This window comes from Patagioenas fasciata, chromosome 10 (assembly GCF_037038585.1).
Source record: "Patagioenas fasciata isolate bPatFas1 chromosome 10, bPatFas1.hap1, whole genome shotgun sequence".
NCBI lineage: Eukaryota > Metazoa > Chordata > Aves > Columbiformes > Columbidae > Patagioenas > Patagioenas fasciata.
Genome location: NC_092529.1, coordinates 5,648,239 through 5,673,021, shown reverse-complemented (window position 1 = coordinate 5,673,021; position 24,783 = coordinate 5,648,239). Strand labels below are relative to the sequence as shown.

The 24,783-nt window shown below is 40.9% G+C and overlaps 1 protein-coding gene across 6 annotated transcripts in view; it reads left to right on the top strand.

Moving 5' to 3' along the window:
- IQSEC1 (IQ motif and Sec7 domain ArfGEF 1) overlaps window positions 1-24,783 on the top strand; it is a 318,301-nt gene that overhangs the window by 45,816 nt on the left and 247,702 nt on the right. For all 6 annotated transcript variants that reach the window (XM_071812987.1, XM_071812986.1, XM_071812988.1 and 3 more), the window contains exon 2: window positions 15,638-15,667. In XM_071812987.1, the coding sequence (XP_071669088.1) occupies window positions 15,638-15,667 (30 nt within the window). The remainder of the gene's footprint in view (window positions 1-15,637; window positions 15,668-24,783) is intronic.

The following is a 24,783-nucleotide window of genomic DNA, read 5'->3' as shown; positions in this document are numbered from 1 at the left end:
AGGTCCTGTTTTGCATTACTGGTGCACGTTGGAGCGAAAAGAAACTAAAAAGTGGAAGCAAAGGAACTGTTCAAGATGGTACTTGGGGCTTGAAATACAGGTTAGAGGCCCTGAGTGTGTGTCCATAAATGAAAAGAATGGAGACTGAGCTGGCTTTGGTGCAGGAAACTTTGAAAAGTTTTGGTCCCGAGGTCACCTGGGCTTTCCAGCTGTGAGAATCTTCCCATTGTCTCAGTGCAGCAAGGGCAAAAGGAGGGGAAGAAAGAGAGAGAGGAGGACAAATGATATCTGTTGTGATATCTGCTGCTGTGCGACACCGAGTGTTTAAACATCCTGGAGCTCTGGAACGAATGCTGCTTTTAACAATGGAAAATGCTGAGACGAAATGCATTGGCAGGAAAAATAATACTGAGAATGTCACTGTGGGAATAGTCTTACTTGCTGCATAAACTGGCCTTCTGTGTCTCTCTATATAAGGAATTTATAGCAAAGATGCAAAGTTGTTGCACAAGGTATTCTAGTATAATAGCAGCCAACTGGTTCTTTTGAGGGGCGAATGGTGGTAAAAGGTTACCAAGTGTTTTTTAGCAGGAAGAACTAACCTCAAAGATACAGAACCTGAACGTGCTCTTACTCCAGGCAAATGAGTATATACATGGTCTGCTTGCACTTCAGGTGGTATGCTGCCAAAAATCAGGACTGAAATATATTACTGTGAACAGTAACACAAAATGTGATTTATTTTTGTAATGCTGTGAGAGTTTATAAACAACAAGAACAACAAAACAAGAAAAAAAAAGGAAAACTAGGTAAAGTTGATCGAGATCTCTCGGGGAGTGTTTGAGTGACATGGAGGATAAAGAAGGTATTTGAAGTAATGCTTCTAAAAGCTGGATGGATTAGGTGTTAAAACTCTCCCTAGAAGTTGGAATTGCACTGAAGTTTGCATTTGGGGGAGTGATTTTTAAGAAAGAAAATAAACAAAACCCATAAACTGTGTCAAACACTGCCCCCCCCCTCCCCCCGCCAAAAAAAAATCAACCAACCAAAACCAAACCCAAGAATCAAACAAACGAAAAAGGTATTTTATGGGAAGGTGAGAACCGGGCTACGTTGCTTCATTCAGTACCAAAAGAATGTCAAGAAATGGAAATCGTAGCCTCGAGATTATCTAAGGAAGGGCATTGTATGGAGGGGCTGGCGCAGTCAATAACCACTGCAGCTTGCGGGACAGATGGAGTCTGACTAATAGCAAGAAAATCATTAGCTGAAGTATGGCTGTTCTAATTGAAGCTGAGGCCTCCAGGCATCCTCTTTAGAAGCCAAGAATTCTGTCTATGGGATTTTTCTCTTTTAGTAGCACACTTTTTTAATTTCTGCATGCGAAGACTTAATAGTTAGAAATTAGTGTTTCTAAAGGTTTAACTGCATAGATGAGATCAAACAAGACTTAAATTCCGTTCTTTCTACCTTCTCTCTGATTTACAGTACTAGAATATACACCTGGTTTTGCCTTCATCTTTTTAGGTTTTTAAGTTTAGTCTTCATTGGAAAAAAACGATTGGCAACAAAACTGAGGTTGCAATTGATACGTACCCATGCGGCCACTGAAATCAGGTTGACTTCAGGGGCAGATTAACCTGGGTGGTTAGCAAAGGATGATTGGGACTTAACCATCTACCAATGAAGATCTAGAAGGTCAGACAGCTCCTGGTTGGAGTGGTGATGCCTCTCTTCCCAGTGAAAGCCATATCGGGTCCACTGGGAGCAAGTTTTACATCTCAGTGTTTCATATTTGGCATCATCCCAAGTGCTGCTGGCGCTGACTGAGAGGTTAATCCAGAGGTGAAGTGCGTTAAGGCTTTAATAGTTTTCCTGCATCTTAGTGTGAAATCTGGTTTGTGCTCTAAAGCACCATTTTATTTTCCTAAAAGGTAACTTTGCCATTTTAATGACAAATCACTCAGACTTGTAATAATCTGTGTGTGGAATTTGATGTGCAGATGCCTCTTTTGAAATAAGACTTGAGTGTAGTTAACGCTGAAAATTTTATCCAGAAATACTTTGGTTTAAATTGTGTAGGGAGGTTTCAGATGCTGGATTTTGATTTGTAATTATTGTTGGATCAATGACTGAATGAGTTTCTGGGATGGAGGGTTGACACCAACTGTGTCCCCGTAAGTTTTATTGTTTGTTCTTTCTCCTAAAAGAATAAATATAGTGAGATCATGTCTTATATGAAAGATAAGTATAGAGATGTAATAGCCTCCAAAGCTTGAGGATTAAAGACATAAATTCAGTGTGTAGAAAACTGGTCATTCTTGTTGAAGGTTTCTTGGCTGCTCACTCTAACTAATCCACATTTTCATCTAAAATACATTATAACAACCCTCTGCAGACAGATAATTTTATTAAGGAAAATAAAAATACTTAATGCAAATGAAGTATGAAGCTTGATTTGATCACTTTCTGAATGCTTACGGCTGATGATTGCATGTTGAGAGGCTAAATTGATGATCGAGTGTTCTGCCGTAGATATCTTCATGTTCTGAAGAGCATTTAGCTGCCATTAGAGGCAAGGACCTCTATGAGGGAGTGTTTTAATTGGGGCCATCACTACTGAAAAGCCGCACTTGCCTCTTAACTGTTGTTTGAAATGCAAGGTAAAAGGATGCACTCCTTAGTAAAACTCCAATTTTAAAGAGATTTTTCTTTCATCACAAGGCCTTGCCTGTAAATGGGAAGTCAATAAGAAATAATCCTATCACTATTAATTTAAGCTGGAAAAATGCCTTCTGTAAATATATTCAACCCAGAGGAACACCATATGCTAATACTCATTTGTAGTTCTGCAGAAAAGTTTGTCTTCTACTTGCTCCTGAAGCAAAGATGATCACAGTGTTGTTGAACTTGCCTGGAGTTTTCTCCTGTGCAGTTATATATTGGAAAATTATTTTGTATTGCTTCATGATTTCTGAGGGTAAGTTGCATTCTTACTTCCTCAGCTATTAATATAGATATATATGTTTTACATCTCACTCAATTAACAGAGCTGTAAGGAAACAACTAAATGAAGAAACAACTCTGCAAGTCAGAGTTGAAATAGTAAATGGTTTGAAATATTTCAGTTGCAGGGGGGAGAAAATAAAGGAAATTGGCTCATTTGTAAGATTATTAATGTAACAAAAATGAGATGTTTTTCAAATAGAATTGAAGCACACACACCATTTAAATTTTTGTAATATTGTTTTCTTATAAGCAATTACAAACAGTTGAACAGTAAAGGGGGGTAGAAAATGGTAAAATGGCTTTGAGAGCTGAGAAACCCAAGATGTTTTAATGAGTTATCTTCATATTCAAGTCTTTATTCTGATGCTGACCTTAAGAGCACCCCCTGCTTATCAAAGCAAAATATTTACTTTCCTTCCATATGGCACTTTGGCAATATTCTTAATTAGTCATAAATTGACTTCGTTGAAGATTTTAATTGCTTAATCTCATGAGACAGGTATTGGTGCTGCATTCACGTGAAATGGAAACTGCAGAGCCTTTTTGGTACCGTAATGCGTTGTTCTGGGGCCGTTAGCTTCAAAAAACTCTTACGGCTGCAGGGAAGGGTAGTGGGGAAGCTGTTGTAAATAAATCTTTCTTCCCCCTCTGTTTTCTGCTTGGCTGTATTTTCTGTTCCGTGGGTGGTTTTCCATGCAGTAATCGTGTTCAGAACGGAGAGGAGCGGATCTGGCTCAATGCGGCGCTTCTGTGACATAGGCCAGGCTTCCCGGGGCTGCCTGAGAGAGGTCGCGCTTTAATTTATCCTCCAGCCCCATTGCTTCTCTCTGCAGGGACAGACGGACACTTTGGGCAGCAACGTAAAAGTATTTCTCAGTTGTTTTGTGTTTACACCAGCACTATGTCAGTCTGCACGCAGCTGTATAATGTGTGCCCTGGCAAGAAGAAATTGCACCTCCCTCCCTTCCCCTGGCTAATGTGGACAACTGTGTGCGCAGGGTAATGGTATTTCTCCAGTTACCTAGGAATGCCTGGAGGTAATCGCATCTGTATGCCGGGTTTTACGTGTATTTGGCTGGTTTTGTTCAATATTCAGGTATGGAAGGCTGTTCCAGGCTATCCAGGTGGTGGGGTGATGTAGCATCTGCCCATGTGGGCCTTCATTTGCATGCTGGAGGAAGCACGTTCCTCTGCCTCTCACCGAGTGGCCAGATGGTTTCTGTAACCTTGAGGTAAAGCACGTGGCACAGCCTGCGGAGGGGGCTGCTCTTAGCGCAAACGCGGGGGGCTTTGTATCCCGTCCGCCGCTTCAAACTGTTTTCAGATGTTAAGGGAAAAAACCTTGGCTACTAAAAAATCCATCCTAGATGGACAAGGTGAGCACAAGACCATGTGTTCAGCCGAACTGCTCGTTAGCCAGAAGCTCAGGAGCATATGTGAGAGTGATGGCTGGGCAAAGAAATTAAGTTGATCTCTGCGAGTCTCTCAGAGTTTGCTGAGAGTTTGGAATAGACATTTCTTGGACAGAAGTGGCTGTAGACAGTCCAGGACTAGATATAACAAGCTCTTAGTGGAGACAGTGTGCCAGTAGATGCACTTGCATGGTAGTTACCATAGAGATGAATGTTTGCTGCTTCTCAGGCATTGAGACACACATCTGCTTGGGGTTTACTGTTTAGCTTTAAAGGACAAAACTGGTGTCTGCTACCTAAGGAAGTGGCTGTTTTCAGTGTTCCTGTCCCAGCTTGCACTTAGAATTGATCTTTTTAACATGGTTACTAGGAGTGTCTGTGTGTGCGTAACGCCTTTGTAAGGTTTCGGTAGTCGCTGCCATGTGAGCAGTGCGTTCCAGGAGCTGGAGTGTAAGGATGCTTTGTGGGATGGAGATCATCTCCACAGGTATGAGTGCACATGGCAGACACTTGAGGACTGCACAAAGTAAATCTGTATTTAAAAAAAAAATATATATATATAATCTGTGATACTATATTCTTACTTAAGATAAAGAAAATAACTTGGTTTTTGGCTAATGTGAGTTACAGAAAATACAGGACAAAGAGAATGTGATTAGTGATGTTCTTTGTGGAATAGTGTGCTGTTTCACTGATTATAGTTGATGCTTGTAGGGCTAATATCCAGTCAATTTGGTAAGTTTATCAAGTAGGTCCTTTCTAAGAAGTCAGTCGTAAGTTGTGCTTTAGTACAAACTCTCTCTCGTCGTCCCCGCGTCCTCCCTGGCACAGCAGAATCCATTGTGCTGTTCCGTATCAGTGTGCCTGGGGAGAAGTGCCATAACCTGCAATTCTCTGTGCACAAGTAAATACCCTGGGCTGGGCACACAGGAGCAGTTCCAGCAGCACAACTGGCAATTTTACCTACTTTGTTACTATGGTATATGATGGGAATTGGGCACCTGCTGTCATATTTTTTCCCCTTTATTTCAAACTAGTGACTGAAAATGCCTCTTACACAACTTACATCAGATCTTGCAGGTAGTGATTCATGTGTTTATCCATGTATTAACTTCTCTTCATGATGCCATTCCATGTGGGCGATGCTGTACTTCCATGCATGATCTGCAGCAAGATCCATTAGTCTAAGTACCAGCCCAAATTGCATTTGTATGTAGTCTGTTACGGGTTTTAAGCTATATATTGTTTGGGACTTAACTCCTTTTTCACTCTTGATAATGGAAAATCACATCTAAACCCTTCCTGCTTTTCTGCAGCCAAATTGTATTTATGGATTTTTTTGAGAGTACAAATACACAACGCATATGAGCAGTGGAATGGTGCCCAGTGAACTGAAGTGTATGAAGCATTAAGAATAATGAAACAGAAAGCTTTCTATGCATTTATCATTACATGAAACCAGTGTTTTACAACATGGAATACTACCAAAGTTTTGGGATTTTTTTCCTGTGTCTTGAAGTGACCAAGGATTCCTGAGGCTTTAGCGTGAGGTTGGTACTGTTATAACTTAGCTGGAATTTCTTGAAAGGCTGTGCATCCTGTGATGAGTCTCCTCTCTTGGACAGCAGAAGCCCCATAATAACATAAGAAACTGCATTGTCTTGAAAAAATCTGCTCACTTGCTAGAGATAGTACAAACAGAGCTGTACAACTGGTAAGAATATAATGAGTAAAATACAAACTGACACCACTGAAAGTGCCAATGTAAATACATTTATAAACCTGTGAGCTACAGTTCCATCAAATAATATGGGGTTGTCAGCTTTTACTGATACCTCTGTTTGTTCCTCTTCTGTAATAGAATAACCTGTCCTGCTTGTATAACTAAAATATAAGCCAGTACAACTGGTGTTTAGTAGTTAGGGGTACAGTTCAGCATTATTTGCATACTGCTGCAAGCACAGAGAAATTAAAGATGAATATCTGATGTGAAGTAAGAGAAGAATTCATCCTTATTAGAAACTGCTTGTTGTTTATAATACAGATGATATGGTGCGAAATATAGATTTCTGGTACTAGAAATTAGAGAGGGGATTTTGGAAAATGGTTCTACCATTGCACTGAGTTTTGGTTAAGAGCAAGAATAGAAAAATGAAACAACCAATCTGATTTTCATGTATAGTGTTGCTGCACAATATATTGAGAAGTACACTCACTTTTATTTTTGGGTATCACAGAATCCCAGAATGTCAGGGACTGGAAGGGACCTGGAAAGCTCATCCAGTGCAATCCCCCCGCCGGAGCAGGAACACCCAGCTGAGGTTCCACAGGAAGGTGTCCAGGCGGGTTTGAATGTCTGCAGAGAAGGAGACTCCACAACCTCCCTGGGCAGCCTGGGCCAGGCTCTGGCACCCCCACCAGGAAGAAGTTTCTTCTCATCTTTAAGTGGAACCTCCTGTGTTCCAGTTTGCACCCATTGCCCATTGTCCTATCACTGGTTGTCACTGAGAAGAGCCTGGCTCCATCCTCCTGACACTCACCCTTTCCATATTGATCACCATGAATGAGGTCACCCCTCAGTCTCCTCCAAACTAATTTGTATGTTAAATGTTTCACGATTACATATCTCTGGAACATTTGCACTTGCCTTTTAGGTAAGAGCGTCCCCTGGCTTAGGGACAAAGGCTTTTCCCGAACCTCTCACTGAGCGTAGATGTGAGCTCTGCCTTTTTGAGGGGGTCCCATGATGGTGTTTTTCACTAACTGCACTGGAAGGACACACAGACATGCAGGTTTTAACTTCCCAGTCCCAGCCCAGTGTTCAGGGTGAGGTGTTTCCTGCCGAGCGGGCTGTGGGATCTGCTGGCAGATGTGGAGGGAGCCAGACTTCAAACCTACCGCTGCGTGAATGACTTGTGTTCTACTGTAGTGCAATTTTGTTCCATCACCCACTTCATTTTCACTTAAAAGGATTTATCAGACATGCTTGTTAATGGGGTAGCAGAATTAGCCTGAAGGATTTCAGGCAGCAATTCTAAAGACTGTCAAAAATGCTTGAGGGGAAGCGTTACAGCTCTCAGTCCTCCTGTAATTGAAAGAGGCAGAATGTCTCGTACATGCTGACCCTGTGCTGTCTTTCAAACTGACTTGCTGGCAGAGCCCATCCGAAGCCATTGAGGCCATGGTGTCCCTGGCTGGTCAGTGTGCAGCCTCCCGAGACCTTCTGGAGCGCAGGAGGTGACTGGACTGGTTGGGGCTGATGGCCTCTGGGAACAGAGCGTGCATCCACAAGCGTCTCCTTCCACACAGGCTACAGGGCAGAGATGAATAAATGTTGATTCCCGAGTCAGCTTTGAATGGTGACTTTGTCTCCTTCTTTCATGTGACCAGTTTGGGTTTGTGTGCTCCAAGAAACTGGAGTGTGCAAGAATTGCTGGGTTATCTCTATGTATTTCCCTCTCTGAAGTCCTCAGAGAACATGGTGTAAGAGGTACAGCTCCTCCTTTCCCCACCTGTGAGCTCCCTATGTGGTGTTTCAAGGGGTCACTGCAATAGCCAGGGACTTCTGAAATGGGGGGTGCTGCAGACAAGGGATCTCCTGCTGTTGAGATATAGTGTTTATAAATATGTAGAGGGTGAGTATCAGGAGGATGGAACCAGGCTCTTCTTGGTCAAAACCAGTGATAGGACAAGGGGCAATGGGTGCAAACTGGAACACAGGAGGTTTCTGTGAAATGTATGCTATAAAAACATCACAAGGGTTGTGGATGCATCATCTCTCTGATGTTGAAGCAGCTTTGATATTAGTTAGCTGCCACACCTTTACAATACCAGATTTTGCTGTCTCACGTATGTCCATGGGTTGGTGTTACATGTGTGTTTCAGCAGCAGACAGGAGAGGTTGTAAGCTGGTTACTCAGAAGGAAACTACGGAGCAAAATGCTGGATCAAAGCAGAACCAGGATGACTCCTGTACAGGGAGAGGGCACCAGGAATGTGAGCAGTTCCTGCCTGGCTGTCCTGTTCCTGCTCCGGGATGAAGCCTTTGGACAAGTGCTGGTAAAGTGCTGGAGAGGGAAGATTTCACCAGGAGCCACTGGAGTCCTGCTGGTGTGATCGGGGGTCTTGGAGCATTGCTACCCATGATGCTATTACAGTTCTACTTTTTGTGCCGGTTTTTGGATGGTGCTAATTACTGTGATCCATCTCCTGTTCAATTCTTATAGGCTTTAGGGCATAAGAGACGGACGTGGAGATGCCGTAACAACTGTTGTGTTAAGAGTTCCCCCCGGCAATGTGTGTAATCGTTATCTGGGAGGTGAAGTAATGAGAGCAGACAAAGATACGGTGGCAGGTTTGAAGGCTGTTATATACCAGTCCATCAGCTTGCTGAATTATTGCTAGGTCAAATGCTTTATGCTCACCAAAATCAAATTTTCTATACTATGAGGTAAATACTTGTTCTGGTTTCTGACATTGGAACACTTCTAGCAGTTTAAGTTAAAAAAATATCACATCAGTGACACGTGGGTCTTTCTGTTATCATTCTTCTTCTCAGTAACGTACTTCTGTGTGCTTTTTTCCTGTTTTCAGTGTGCAGATGACTTGATTTAATAAGCACACCTTTGTAGAGTGAAGCAGAGAAAAAACCTTGCTTGGCATTGCCATAGGGAAGCCCAGTTTACTCTGTTCCTTCTCTTGACATCTTGAGTTTACCTTTATTCTGAGTTCACATCTCTTTCCAAAGATTGCTTGTTACTGGCAGCATCTGGTCTGCTCCAAACCCGAATGTGCATCGCGTGGGACTTGTCAGCTGTAACCTTCCTAAAGAAACTCTGTGTTCTGTAGAAAGCTGTTAGAGATCCTGTCCACTGCGGTGCTGAATTGAAGTGCTATATTCAAGGTGGCCCTTAGCCTTTCTCCTATTATTTGGAAAAGAACAAAAGGACTATTAGGATATTACTGTTCTCAAATAACCCATGAAAATAGTGGTTTTCCTACTGTGCGAGGTAGTTTTTTTATCTCTGTATTAGGTGGAAATGCAATGCAGCAATCGGACTTCTGTGATTGATTTATTTTGTTTTAGTACTGTGGTGGGCAGGCCCAGGAATGTGTTTTTTGCAGTGGGTGCTTGTTCCTTCATTCTGTTATGCGTAATAACAAAATGCTGCTGGAAAAGATATAGTTAGTGGTCAAATGGATAATATTTCTCATCCTGAAACTTTCCTTGTTATAATGCTACTGACTGGACAGGTCTTACTATACTTAATGGTTTATCAGTTCTTTAAGAGTCTGCAGCCTGGTTGTATATTTAACAGGGTCATAAAAATTCTAAGTCTTGCAAACTAGCTCATTTTTTGGCAAGGAAAATCTCCACCCCATATGTCTGTGTTACTGGACATATTGTTTTGTCCATTGCTGGCAAGGCAGGACAGCCGGCACACACTGCCCGCGGCTCGCTGGGCTCTGCCTGTCTCATACCGCTACCTGGGCAGCAAATGGGGCCACTTCCAGACACTTAGAATAAGAGGGTTTCTTTTCTTACCAGAGTGTTGCACATCTGTTGTGATCCATAGGGGCATGTAACAGCATTCGGACACAGCAGACTAAAATAAAAATTCTAGAAAGCTCTCATAGCCTTTAGACGGGGCTGGCGGTCTCCTGGGAACATCTGCTTTGTTTTGGGTTGCTGCTCAGAACATACACCCATAGAAACTTTCTGCTGGAGCACACTAATGCCTACTCATGATAGAAGTAGTATTGTTTATATAGCCATATATCCCTGAAGCTTTCTTCCTTCATCTGCATTACAAATGCTGAAAGACTTCATATACTACAAAACCTATGACTATGACCTATGAGAGGTGTAGCCTGCTTTCTTGAGTCTAGTTCTGTGCTCAAAGCAAGGCTTAATCACATGCATTGATTCTAGTATTGCTCTGTAAAGATTTGGTTAAGCCTCTTCCTTTTATAAAAAATGAAATTAGAATGCTCTTTAGTATGTGGTTACTGTATACTCATACCTGTAGTAGGTCTCCTAAAATGAAGTTAGTTCTTGTGGCTTGCAGGAAGATGTATTTCAGATGGAGTACAGTTGTTTAGCATGGAAGTTTGACATGCTGCTAGAAACCTGGGCTTTTAGCCAGTTCTTTTTAGGCTGATGGGAGTTACAACTCTAAATAGGTGAAGAGATGTGACTTGGCTTACTACCATGTGGGTGCAATGAAACAATATTAGTCCTGTCCACTTGTGGGGTTTTACGGTAAGATTCCAGTTCTGCTTTTGGCTGTTTCTCTACCCTGGCACATAAAGCGAAATTTTGCATCCTGGACATGAATCTTAAATAGTTTTAAAACTGTTGTTTGTACTTTCTACATAATCTGTTTTATAGAACATTGCCATAACTCATTGCCCAAATAAAGTACCTACTAAGCTTCAAATTATTGCAGGGCTAGTTGTGTACATCAGTCTACATAATATGCCTTAATGGTTCTGAACAATATTTTATTTTGAAAATGATTACTTTCATGAGTCAGACTGAAAGCTGGTCCTGAAGCAGCTTTTCATTGTGCTGTTTCACTTCTGAGTATATTTCTAAGAGTAAACAACAAATCAGATTACATAAAGCTTGTTTATTATTACTTTAAGAGGGGGCAGTGATGGAGAGAATTTAACATTTCTTGCTGGGGTGAGCCAAAGACTTGCTAAAATCTTTTGAGTGAGGAAAAACCATGAGCTGAGCTCTGCCTCTGAAGCTGGGCTGCTTCTGGGGTTTAGGACCTTCCGCTCACCTCGGTGAACGAGAGATGTGCTGGTTGGGAACGGGGACCTCTCACATTCCCAGTTTGGGTGGATTTTCTGTCTTGTGCTTTTCTCAAAGACTTCTTCAAATTTGTGATATTCCTGCAAATGGTGTCCAATCCTTATGAGCTGACAACATCCCACTGAGAATGTTTTTCTGAAAAATTGCCAACCTACTCAGCAACTGAAGCCAAGATATGTTGTTTGCCATTTTCCTGCTTGTTGTATTTATAGGGGATAACTGTAACTGTCATTTTGGTAACATATTTTCTGAGATCTCCAGTTTTCACAGACGTGGTCCGATAGAAGGTCATGGCAGTACTTCTTTTAAACTTAAAATCCCAAAATCCAGAACGATTTTTAAGTCACTTTGGTTTGCTATCTTGTGTAAGTCCTGTGCTTTTTGTCTGTCTTTGCCTTTGATTTTTCGTTCAAGGTTTGTTGTCATGGTACCTGTTCTTCCTGACCCCTGCTTGCAACGGAGTTACAGTAAACACTGATATTAGCAAAGTCATTTCTGCTTCTATTGACTATAGCAATCTTAAAGAGGATGTGTTTTACCATATTTCCTACTGAGAATGAAGTTTCTGGGGTCAGGAAAAAAGACAAACTTGTACTTCAATGGGGCGTGCAGATTAATATTTAGTTCTACTTGAAATATCAGAAACCAGACAGAAACAAGGGGAGAAATCTTGGAGAAAGTTGTATGACACTTATCATGTCGCTGATTAACTTAGATATATAAATGGAATGTATTCTGTTTCAAATAAAGTACTGTAGCATAGAACATATGATATATACTGTAGCCTTTTCTTCCTTTAAGTTCTATGTTAAAAGAAATAGTAGAAGATATTGCCAGAATGTTTTTCACCTTCCTCCTTGTTTCAGCAGTGACACGGTATCTTTTGTCTGGTTCAAAAGGAAACAAAACATTTAGAGCCCAGCATTTGCTTACTGTGTAAATGGGAACATTAAATATTGATCCAAAATCCTGGCTTTTAAAGAATGCTTAAAGAAAATCTAGTGCTTTATTTCAAACTAGTAGTAGTAGTTTGTTTTGTTTTCAGCAATGTTTTTGTTCGGCCCTGCAAACCAATTACTTATTTCCTGGGTAGAACTGACCAGCTCTGAATAACTCTCTGGAATTTACTTGAGTAAACCTTAGCTTTGAAAACGCAAATTTAGCAGGTGCAGAAGTTTAGCAGCTTTTCTTTTTTAATTTTGGTGATCCTACAAATAAAGAAGGGCTGATGGTCCATCTTCCCCCATTGTTGGCTGTGCTGGGTTGGAAGGTGGTCGGCTTGGGAGGGCCCTTGTTTCCAGCACAGGGCACCTGGCAGAGGCCTAGCCCTGATCTTGCACCTCTCCTTGCCTAAAACACCTCGTTTAAAATAATTCTTGAGTTTTAGTGGGAGGAATAGTGGGTCTAGGATGGTTGGCTGCTGCTTCTAGTGACCCCAGAATGCCTGGAGCACTCAAAGACATTTTCCCTGTTTAGATGGTTTTGTTATTCTAGTCAAGAGGAAAGGCGGAAAATTAAGGCATTAAAAATCCAGTTGTCTCAGCTATATTTGAAAACTTAGTAGTACAAGCAATTACACATAACATCTTTTCAATTGTAAAGTGTATTTTCTGCAAGATGTAATTTGCTGAAAACTGAGTGTGGGAAGGTGTCAGTTAAACACTTCATTCATTAATTTTTTCATTACTCATGGGCATGCATAGGTGAGCTCATTTCTTTGTGTTCACGTAATTTCAGGGATAAGGTAATTGTGTAGAAAAAGCTGCTTTGAAGTTACCATTTCTCTTTTGGAAGAAGTATGTGTATCTAAAACCCAAACAACTTAAAGTGACCAGACAGGCTTTAAAATGGGAAAGAGGAAGCACAAGAGACTCAGGAATTGAGACTGCGTCAGTTCTGAGTTTATGAAGCTGCGGCCTGATGCTGGGTGGCAAAGGTGACGCTCAAGGGGTGTCCGAAGGTGGACATTGGACTGCGGGTGTTCGCCAGGATGGCAATGCAGGCCACTCCTGAAGTGTTATGCATGTTTATATCTTAAAATGTTTTGAATAAATCAACGTAACACAGCCGAAGTAAAGCCATTCAATATCAGATCCTGTCTTCATTAACAAGAACTGACAAACTGTTATCTCTTAAATATTTTACTTAAGAGCTCTTCTGGGTGTGGATTTGTAGGATTGTATTTCCATTCCGTGTCGGTTTATAAAATATTTTTAATATGCAGTAAAATAAAATCTATTGGTAACAGATAATTATACCAGTAACGCCCAAGTTCTCAGAGTCCTTACAAAAGCCAAGTGTATTTATTCTTTGTGTGGGCAGATACTGTGTTGGGTACACAAAATGCTGTTTTTATAGTGATGAGAGATACTGTTAAATGAAAATCATCATTCTTTCTTAAATGAAGGGCAGTGGTAACTCTTCATCACCTCAAGTAAAAAGACAATTGTAACAATTTTAGACAAGCGGTTTTTGAAACATTGTTAAGCTTGACTGTGAGCCTGGTGAGTTCTGAGGTCACAGGATGACTTTGGTCGGAAAAGACCCTCATCATCATCAAGTCCAACCATTAACCCAACCCTGGCATTGCCCCATGTCCTGAGGACCTCATCTCTATGTCTGCTCAGCCCCTCCAGGGATGGTGACTCCACCACTGCCATGGGCAGCCTGTTCCAATGCCCGACAGCTCTTGCTGGAAAGAAATTTTTCATTATTTCCAATCTAAACTTCCTTCTTTAGACCCTTCACCAGCTTCGTTGCCCTTCTCTGAGCTTGCTCCACCACCAAAATATCTTTCTTGTCAAGAGGTGATCCCACCACCCCTCTGGCTGCCATTTTGAGCCCTGAGGTGATTTTGGTGCCACTGGAGCCGCCATTTTGTGTGCTGAGATGATCGTGGTGCCCCCAGTGCTGCCATATTGAGCTCTACAATAGATTCTGAAAATTAGATTTTAATACTGTTGGCTTTCTGGCATCATACTTATGAAACTTTTACTAGCCATAACTTTTCTACCGCTTCTAGCATGACATGCAAGTTGCCATTGGAGATGGAAGTCAGTCTAATAAGAAATCAGACTTTTTTTTCCTTTTCAATCAAACCGGGGAAGAAGTTGCCCTCGCGTTTGATTTTGAAGAAGCAATTTTGGTACTAGCTAATAGTGGCTTAAGTGCTAGAGTTTGCAAATTCATATTGATCACCTTTTAATTTGGGTCCCTGCTAAGCCTATGACATGGAAAAAGTGTGTTTTGAGCCTTTGTTTTGCCCTGGAATCTCCTGCTTTGCTTTGTGTGTTTGGTTCCTGTTTTTGCAGAGCCTACTGATATATTTAAGTTTTCTGTGTTGTTTTGGAGTGAAGAAGGAAAAGAATTGGGCTAATGCTTGTATGTTTTCTTTTGGATTTTGAGTTTGTTCATGAAATTCTGGAAGTATTATGCTTCTGTTTCTCTTTGTGTGAGGAAGCTTTATCAATATGAATGACACTAATTTAAGTTTCCTTAATTAAAAAATGTTGGGGGGTGTCGAGGGTTAAGATTGTGGGGTGACAATCAAACCCTGGCAGATGTATTGTTAACCTCCTCTCCCCCCCACTTCCCCCTTTTGCCCCTCCCTCTCCCCATTTCCCACTCAGCACAGGCGATCGCGAGGGAAAGAAGGACAGAGAGAAGAGAGTTGGAAAAGTTAAAGATGTTTTACTAATGCTACTAATAAGAATAGAGAAAATAATACAAAATATACAAAACCAATCTTGAAAGTCTCAGCAACTGCAGAGCTGGCACCCAAAGCCCTGGATTAGACTCTGTAGCCAACCGGAGCTGGATTCAGTCTGTCACTAGGCCTCAGTTCGCAGGGACGACCAGCAAGGTCCTCTCCTAATGTCAGCCATGAGGAAAAAGGGAAAAAAAAGGGCGAGATCCTCGTGATCTCCCACTTTTATATGAAGTATTCACGTGAATGGAATGTTATACACCGTTGGTCAGTCTCTCGGTCATCAGTTTTCTCGTTGCTCCTCTCGCAAGATGTCCATCCGTGCTTATCAATAAGTTTGCATTCCATTGCTAGGTTTAACCAAAACATGTGTTGGGTTCTCCAGGAAAATGCAGCTAACATGAAGGCTTTAGCTGACAGGCAAATTCACTAAAAGAGAAACTTGTTTTTAACAAAACCAGGACAACCTGTTAACTGTTTTTTAACTTCTAGTATATTCACTCTAAACCTAAGTAGACTGGTTTCCTATTTAAATGTCTCATTAGTAGGGAAAGTGCAACAAGCCTTAGAAAAACTAAGTGAAATAGAAAGGGAAAGAATGCATGAGAAGGGTTACCATTTGTAGGCTGTCTGGCTTAGAAATGTTGGGAGAAATCATGTCCTAATTATTTGTGTATTGCTTTACAGGTCTGAAGGTGAAAGTTCAAGAAGCATCAGGTATGTGTACATTGTATTCTTTCTGTCTTGATGTCTTTGTTCTAAGAGAATACTTTATTTAAAAAGCATAACTTTATTTAAAAGTGTTAAATAGAAACAGGCTTGCTTGTTTGTTTTTAAAACGTGGGGTTTGTTGGTTCTACTTCGCATGCCATTTGTGCTTTGAATAAAGCATCTTTTACTGTGGATAAGTTCAGTAACAGATAACATGACATTTCCTGAATGCTTCTATCTCAAAATATGGTTTGAGACTCAGTTATTGGTTTTGATAATTGCAGAAGATTTATAGTTAGTTTCCAGTGGTTTTGATCAAAATGAGTACTAAATGGTTGTGTTAGCAAAGCTGTGAGCCAGCTGTCTGCCAGTTTTGGGGGTCAACATCTGTATTGGTGAAAAGTTGTTCAGGCTTCCTTAGGACTCTCTTCACCTCTACTTGACAGAGGAAGCCTTTGTTGACTCGTTACTACAATACTCATTATGCACTTGGAAGATTCAGATAATTTAGAGAATTTAAATAATTGTCAGACACCTAACTTATTAATTTAGTATTTTTTACTTGTTGCTTCAAGAGTATTTTTTTGAACCTACTCCAAGAATGCGGCTGTGTGAGTTAAACTTGCGGAACTTGTAAAAGTGCTCAAAACAGGGCTGAAACTTTAAAATTCTGTGCTTGCATCTGAAAGTGTTCCACGTTCATTAGACTATTGCAATTAAGCAGATGCCTTGATTCTCAAGGAGGGAGAGTTGGTCACCGATAATAAGGTCCAAAATGTTGGCTGTGGGTTCCCCATAATAAGCTGCAGCTTGTTACAGGGATTGTCTGGACTTGATATCTAGATACATTGTATTTAGTTGAATTAAAAATAAAGGGGGTATGTGGTGTTTGACTGATGGGCTGCAAGACTGATGGAATAATGTTAGTATGTGTGGTCAGTTGAATCCCACACCTTAAAGGAAGGGTGTGCTCGGGCTTGGTGCCTCTGTTCAACCCGGCAGTGCTGCACTGGGGTTGTTTGTCCTGCATACGGGCTCCGGGGCTGCCACGCTGAAAATCAAAGCCTGCGGAAACCTGCGAGCGGTCAGCAGGAGCCTTGGAGCACTGATATAATATTTTGTTTCAAGGCTGTTCAGTGAATTAATTCTGTTATTCAGCGTGAACGTGAGTTACTCCAAGTCAGTTCTAGCCATTTACGCTAGCCTAAAGTTAGGTGAACAGATGAATGCAGCAGTGGCAACTCAAGCAGAGCTGGACTCTTCAAATGCTCCTTCCATCCAGCTCCTCCATCCTTCTTAAACTATGTTTATTCACAGGTGAAATGTCACTGAGGATGTGCTTTTATGTTTCTGCCTGTGTAAAATCCTGGTCAGCTCTTGTCTTGAACAAAAGCTTGCTTGTCTTAGGAGCTTCCTTACTTTGCGGTTAATTTGCTTCTTACTGTTTTATTTCTGGCAAATGAAGATGAAATGTAATTATCTCAAATGAAGTTGTAAGGTCAGTCTAGGGGATAGTGCTTAAACTCTGAAGAGAAGAAGTGATCATTCCTGCTTACAAAAATACCATCAAAACACCAGCAAATCAATATTCTGACCATACTATGCCCGTGTCTTCTGTCAAACTGTTCCACTGAATTCATGAAATAAAGTGCAGCAAGAAGCTGCAAGCAGGTGAGAAGCCAGGAACGAAATGTTATGTCTCAGCATTAACTGGGCAGGTGCAGTATTGACTGAATTTAGTGAAGGGCTTATATATGCAGTTAATAAGGAAAAGTATTGGTTGGGATTGTAGGGTTTGACTTGCACTGGCGTTAGCGCTCAAGATAAAAGGATCAGTCTAAATAAATTCTGAGATGCAAGCATTTATTTTTTTACCTCCTTTTGCCAGAAGATGATAGTTGGGCATGTATTTCTCAGTCACTAGGGATATGTATCCTAGGGTAGTTTAGTGGAAGCAAGACCTTTTCTCTGGTGTTCCCTGCTGGGTGGGCATGAGGTGAACCAGCACTGGAACTATTACAACTTGTATCTTTGCGTTTCCAACAGGCGCAGACAGGGAGTGTGATGCCCTAAGCATTTTGTACTGTTGCTCAGTTTCAAAAGTTATTGCCTTGATGGGTTTGTTTCAGTAGCTTTGTAGCTTGTCGTAATGATGAAAATTTATCCAAAAGATGTTTAGGTGCTCTGAAACATAGTAAATGTCAGATCTGACTTTACAGATACGAGGTTGATGCAGAAAAGCAATATGGTTCTAGGCAATATACTGAAACCATTAGAAATTATCTTGATTTTTTTTTTTCTTGGCATTGTCATTGTGACAAAAATAATAATTTATCCTGTTGTTTGTGCAAGTCCTTATAATTCTTTCTGCTTATAATGTTGTCGTACTGTAATAAACTTGCATTGGTTTCCTTTTGGTGAACACCATGTAATTTTCAAGCCTACGTATTTGTTAAATCTCTTAAAGCTGATAAATTGCTTTGAACATTTTTCATTTGCAGATGTAATGAACACGTACACAGTGTGAGCTATGAAATTGTCAGTGTGATGGTCCTTTTTAATTACCTGTCTTTGTTCACATTTTCAGTAGAAAATGCGTTTTGTTTTACAAGCAATTTTAATATTAGTAGTATGACCTGGCAGTTACAGGTAAAAATGTCTATATATAATCTATCCCATCAAAGTTTGCAAGAATAGTATGTCTTAAGGTTTAGTAACTAGATGTTCCTCTTACCTCTGCTATGGACTTTGTGTTTCATGAACAAGGGATCAGAACAGGGCATTCAAGCAGTGTTATACGGTGCAGAGAGACTCGGATCATCAGTAGCATCTCTCACTGGCAATCCTCTAAAACCTGCCCAGAAGCAATAGCTCTGTTCTGGCTTCTCTTCTTTTCATGTTTTTATTCTTGCAAGAGATTAGTAGTAATATGAATGGCTTAAAGAGGTAAGATTTAATTAACTATTTCCCTGGGTATTCCATTGTTCCTTTTCTGCAAGTAAAATAGGTGAGGTGAAATACATTTGCATTGAGTTACTTATTGCAACTGCTCCAGTGTTAGGTTAATGGTTGCAGTGTCAGTTTAATGGTTGGACTTGATGACCTTAAAGGTCTTTTCCAACTTAAATGACTCTGATTCGATGGTATTCCTGGTGTAATACTTGTGCTGCAACTGGTCCTTTGCTCAGCTGTCAGTGGCACAGAGCAGTTCTCGGCCTCAGCCAGACCTGGAAATGACCTGTCCTCTTTAGGTTTTTGTTCCTTCCCAGTTGTGTGCTTTTTAAAGGAGAAATGAAGTACAACATATGGAGTAAGCTGTAAGTAACAATACTGCATAAAAGCAGATGGTTCTCATGGCTCCTGAGCTAGAGAGGTGCAAGGCCGTTGCCAAAAAGGGTTCGGTGTTCTGTGAGTACCCACTTAATTTAAGAAACCTGCACAGACATAGGGAAGAGCCTAAAGGATAGTTTAGGAAAAAAAAAAGGCAGTTGAAGTATTAGCTATGGAGAAAACATCAGCCAAGTGATTTAGCTGAACCAAAAGAAAAGTCTGAGACTAATTCTTACCAGTATGTAAATAGATGGAGGATGTGGAAAGTTTTGTGTCTGCTGATCATGCAAAAAGGGTAATTTCTGCTAAAGATGTACATTAGATTAAGTGTAAAAGTAATTGTTTAGTTTACTTTAGAGCAGGAAGGGATTGGAGGATATCAGCCTTGCTCTGTGCTGCGTGGAGAGTGGGAGCAATGGCTGTTAAACAGACCCTGACAAATTTAGTAATGGAGCCACAGAAAGTCTAGCAGGGAACACAGTTTTCTTGTGTTGTTTTGTTCTACCCCTGTAAAATCTACATTAACTGTGTGATTCAGCCTCCTCTCTGCTAACCGGCAAAGCACAGGTTTGGGGGAGTTAGAGGCACTCAAACTTGTACAGCTCATTTTCAAGTTCACTCGTATTGCTTTGCAATCTGAATGACTCAGTGGCTACACGTAAAGAGGGTCTTTTCTGGCTGGTTTTTGTAATTCCACAAAGACTCTTCTACAGTTCTTAGCCTGTCGTTAAAATGTGTAAAATTGCCATTTGATACTAATTAAAAAAAAAAAAATCCCCTAGTAGATTTCTACATAGATGTCCAGCTGACCCGCTACAGTAGAGTGGAACGTGATGAGATTTTTGATGAGTTAAATGAGTTCTATTACTGCTAACAGAATTAAATATATGGAAACAGCTCCTAGTAGCTGAGATGGCTGGGGAGTTGCCAATGGCTTTAGAAGTAGGTAACTTTAGAATTTCAGAATGAAAGGACAACAGTGCATTCATCACGTTGTAAAAAATGCATCTGTGTCAACTTTTAGTTGAGTCTACACTTGCGATGTATGAAGTACACAGTATGAAGCATCTACTTTTACAGAATAACACACACCGTGTGCTTTTTGTGTATAGACAAGCAATATTTGAGACTTGACTGGGATAACTACCTTCATCCATCCCTTTGTGCTTGAGTTCTGGACTGCGAGTTATTAGGATAAGTACAGCAGATACTCATCGGTGTAATCCAAGATGACTAAGGATGGATATTTACCACAGCAACCTTCCTGAAGACAATTTTCAGGCAGAAGAACTTCCTGCCAAAATGGTACCTGGTGGAGGAGGGTGAGGGTGAGGAGCTGTGCCTGAGGCCAGGGATGTAGCAACGAGCAGATTTTTCTGATTTTATCCCCAATGTCTTGCCCATGAGCCTTAAGCTGCATCCGTGCTTTTAATTGTGCACTTTAACCACGGTTGGGGAACTTAATGATGTTGACATACAAGGAAATGTTACATTCTAGCTTTAGATAAAATTAAAGAAGTAGTGAAGGCTAGAGGTGCAAGCACTAGTTAATGAGTATTCTTAAAAGGTAAGTAAAATTGTCTCAACAGATCTCTTTAACACACATCTCTTAACATCTTAGAATTAGACTAAGCTGATGTTAATAAACAACTGTAATTGGTTTTTTCCAGGTATTCTTGGCGCTGATGAAAACAAATTAGCCCTGTATTATCTGTTTCTGAAATCTTGTGCCAGCATTCCTGTTCATATGTAACTAGAACGTCTGTTCTGCCCCTTTGACTCCTAGAGAAATATGCACTGATCTATAATAATTAATACCACTGATATATAAGAATTAATAACGAGACTGGATTTCTTTTTCCCAAAAAAAGATGGTAAAACCGATGTGGTCCACTGTGCAGGACAGTGGTAGATGTTAGGATGATAGTAAAAATAGGTAAAGTCTCTGAATTATGCACCATAACCACCATTCACCACTTCAGCAGTAGTTCTGTTGAAATGACTTATTAGTAAGATTATGTATGTGTGGTGGAGTGGTACATGACTTGTAAGGGCTATGAATGCCTGTACAATACAAAGTGAGTGTAAATTATATTAATGGTGAAAGGGTTCATGATTAACCAGGAATTTTTGCTCTCTTCCCCATTATTTCAGTAAGGCTTGTGTCAGTAAGACATGGTGAGAAGGCGACAACTTTTGTGTCAAGCAGAATAATTTTCGTAGCTGTTGCTTTCTCTGGACGGCCACTTGAACAGCAGTGGCTCGGGATGATGGTTGATGGCTGACTTCCCCGTCGGCCTTCTGAGGAATGACCCTGGTTTCCCTGTCAAGGGCAGTGGACAGAAGGAGGCTGGGACTCTTGGTACACTGTGAGCTCATTTCATCAGAGACTCTGAATGGTTTCAGAGAGCAGAACACGGCCATATATATCCTCTAGTTGATGGGGAGTCATTATTTGTGGTCTGTAATACAGTTTTCCTGAGTTTTTTCACTTCATGTTCTTTTTACTTTTAAGTGGATCGAACTCACAGTAGCAAAGCCTTTTCCTCAAACGTAATTGCATTCAGTATAACAAAATAACTTGGCAGTGTCAGTAATGGCATTTCAGGCACTTAATTTTCAGGGAAAGGGTTATGGAAATTGATTGTAAACTGCAACTAGATCTGCAAGATATCCTGGTGATACTGAGTGCCTTAATTTTTTTTTTTTAAGTACCCAATATGAGGTGTTTTTAAACTTTCTGATTTTAAAAAAAGGTTGAGTGTATACCTCAAAAATTGGTCTAAATGTTTCAAATTACACATCTGACTTGCCAAGCAGAATTACTGTGAAATTTCAAAATAACCTTGCCAGTCCAGAATTGATATCTAATCAGAGTGACCTTTTAGCATTGAGCAGCTACAACAGTAGATGTTTCACCTTGTAAAATTTCAGGAAGTTAACGTTGTTTATGTGAGAAGCACACAACTTATTTCATAAACTTTCTATTGTTTTTTTCACATGCACTGTTGGAAGAAGTAAAATGAGAGTAATGCTGTGCTTTTTTGGAGGAAGTTTGGTCAAGAAGCCAATTAACTGAGTTCTAGTTCTCAGGCAATAAAGCCAAAATCATATTATTGCCTCAAGGTCTAATGTGTAACTGTGTGATAGTACCAGCAGGTAGGAGGAAGATGGTTGAGCAATCCTCTTCAATCTGTCTTCCAATTCCATGATTTTGTACTTTGCGTAATAAGCTTTTTATTTTTTTGTAACTGCTTTTCAACATCTTGAAGAATCTCTATATGTACCAAAATGACTCAAAGGCTTCAGGTACTGTAGATGATTCTAAGCATCACAGCCATGACACCATCTATGTTTTGTAGACAAAGTGTTCTGAATGGATTAAGCTGTTTTGTTGGTGTGTGGTGTTTTATTTTCCCCTCCTTTATTCCCCCACGCTCTAATACTGTTTCCTTAGACTCAATCTGCAAGGAAATACAATAGCATTTGTACTGGTAGGTGAATTAAAAAGGCTGAATTTTTTTGTAGTAGTAGTTGTGTAAACAAATGTAGGCGTGTGTTTGCAATTTAATGAAATTTTTGCTTCAGGTCATGTATTATACTAATATTTTTGGCTTCTGAATTACTGAGATTCCTTTTTTTTTCTACTGAAAAGTACAATCAAGTTTTGTTAAATATCGGATACCGTCCAGGTGGATAAAGTAGCATATGAAAGCATTTTGTCTAAAATTACTTCCACTGGAGACAGGCAGCTGTAATTTCTGTAAGTTCAAGTGCTGATTGTGCTCAATAGAATTCTCTTGACAGGCTGGCAGTTGGTGAATTTGCAATCTTGAAAAGACAAAGCTTGGTAAGTGGTTTTGCATTAATTCAATGCAGCTAATTCTTATACTCAATTCTTGAAGGAGTTGTTCACAAGTCATCCTGTTGGTTCCTATGCAAGATAAGGCTTAACGAACAACACACATGCACAACTTAATTCAGGAAGTTGAGTGCTTGTAGTGCCACAGGATTGCTTTTTTGTGGAGATAAAGTAGTTTAGATTTCCTTTATTATTTTGCCATTCCAGGGAAAATTCTGAGTTGCTTTTGTTCTTTTCTCTTAGAATTCACATGACAAGCTGACTAAATCTAGGGGATAGAACATAAGTATAAAGAAGGTGAAAAACATAGAATATTTTATACCTCCTGGGTGCTTCATAATGTTCTCCAAGGGCTTTCATTCAAGTTGGCTCTGTTGCATCTGCTGAAGAGCTCGTAATGACCCAGTTGAATTTTTGTTTCTGCTTTAGCCAGGACAACCAGGAAGGCTGTGCATGTGGAACAGATTTTAGCCTATCTATTAGCTATTTGGTGGGATAGTGAGAAACACCTCTAAATGAACCAGTGTTTTAGCAAGATGAAGAGATCCTGCTGTGCAGCTGCATTTGCACATACAACTGGCCAAGGGATTTCATTTTAAAAATCAGAATTGTGGCACAGTGAGGCCAGCAGAACCTCCCTGTTACTCCAGCTGTTGCAGGAGCTCCAGAGGAGGATGGGGAATGATCTGAAGTTGGCTTACCATGGGAATTTAAACTATATCCCTGTGAGGATATGAATAAAATCTGACTTTAGGGACAGAACTAACTGGTTTACTTCTATGTCCAGAACTCTGAAAATAGTCTACACTAACTATTGGAAATCCATGTGTCTGCGCAAACTGATCAGATCATGAGTAGGAGACAATGAGCTCTGTTAATGATTTGCCTCTATGTACTGGTGAAAAATATCTGCTTCCTTGCATGTAACCTTTTTCTCACAAAACAGTTCAGATATGTGCTACCATCCAGAGACCTGGACAGGCTGGAGAGTTGGGCGTGGAAAGATTGAATGAAATATAACAAGGACAAGTGTAGAGTCTTGAATCTGGGTAGGAACAACCCCAGGTTCCAGTATAAGTTGGGGAACGACCTATTAGAGAGCAGTGTATGGGAAAGGGCCCTGGGGATCCTGGGGACAGCAGGATGACCATGAGCCAGCACTGGGCCCTTGTGGCCAGGAAGGCCAATGGTACCTGGGGTGGATTAGAAAAGGGGTGGTCAGTAGGTCAGAGAGGTTCTCCTGGCCCTCTACTCTGCCCTGGTGAGACCACATCTGGAGTATTGTGTCCAGTTGTGGGCCCTCAGTTCCAGAAGGACAGGGAACTGCTGGAGAGAGTCCAGCGCAGCCACCAAGATGCTGAAGGGAGTGGAGCATCTCCCGTGTGAGGAAAGGCTGAGGGAGCTGGGGCTCTGGAGCTGGAGAAGAGGAGACTGAGGGGTGACCTCATTCATGGGGATCAATGTGGAAAGGGTGAGTGTCAGGAGGATGGAGCCAGGCTCTTCTTGGTGACAACCAGTGATAGGACAAGGGGCAATTGTATCAAACTGAAACACAGGAGGTTCCACTTAAAGATGAGAAGAAACTTCTTCCTGGTGAGGGTGGCAGAGCCTGGCCCAGGCTGCCCAGGGAGGTTGTGGAGTCTCCTTCTCTGCAGACATTCAAACCCGCCTGGACACCTTCCTGTGGAACCTCAGCTGGGTGTTCCTGCTCCGGCGGGGGGATTGCACTGGATGAGCTTTCCAGGTCCCTTCCAATCCCTGACATTCTGGGATTCTGTGATTAGACACTACAGATAGGATTGTGAAGTGAAGGTACCTTTGGCTCAGATGCAATGTGATACCTTTCGTTCAGAAGCAATGCATCAATTTTTATGTAGTAATCTGCACACTGAAAACTTGAAACCAAATGAGAGACCTTTCATACTTTTTC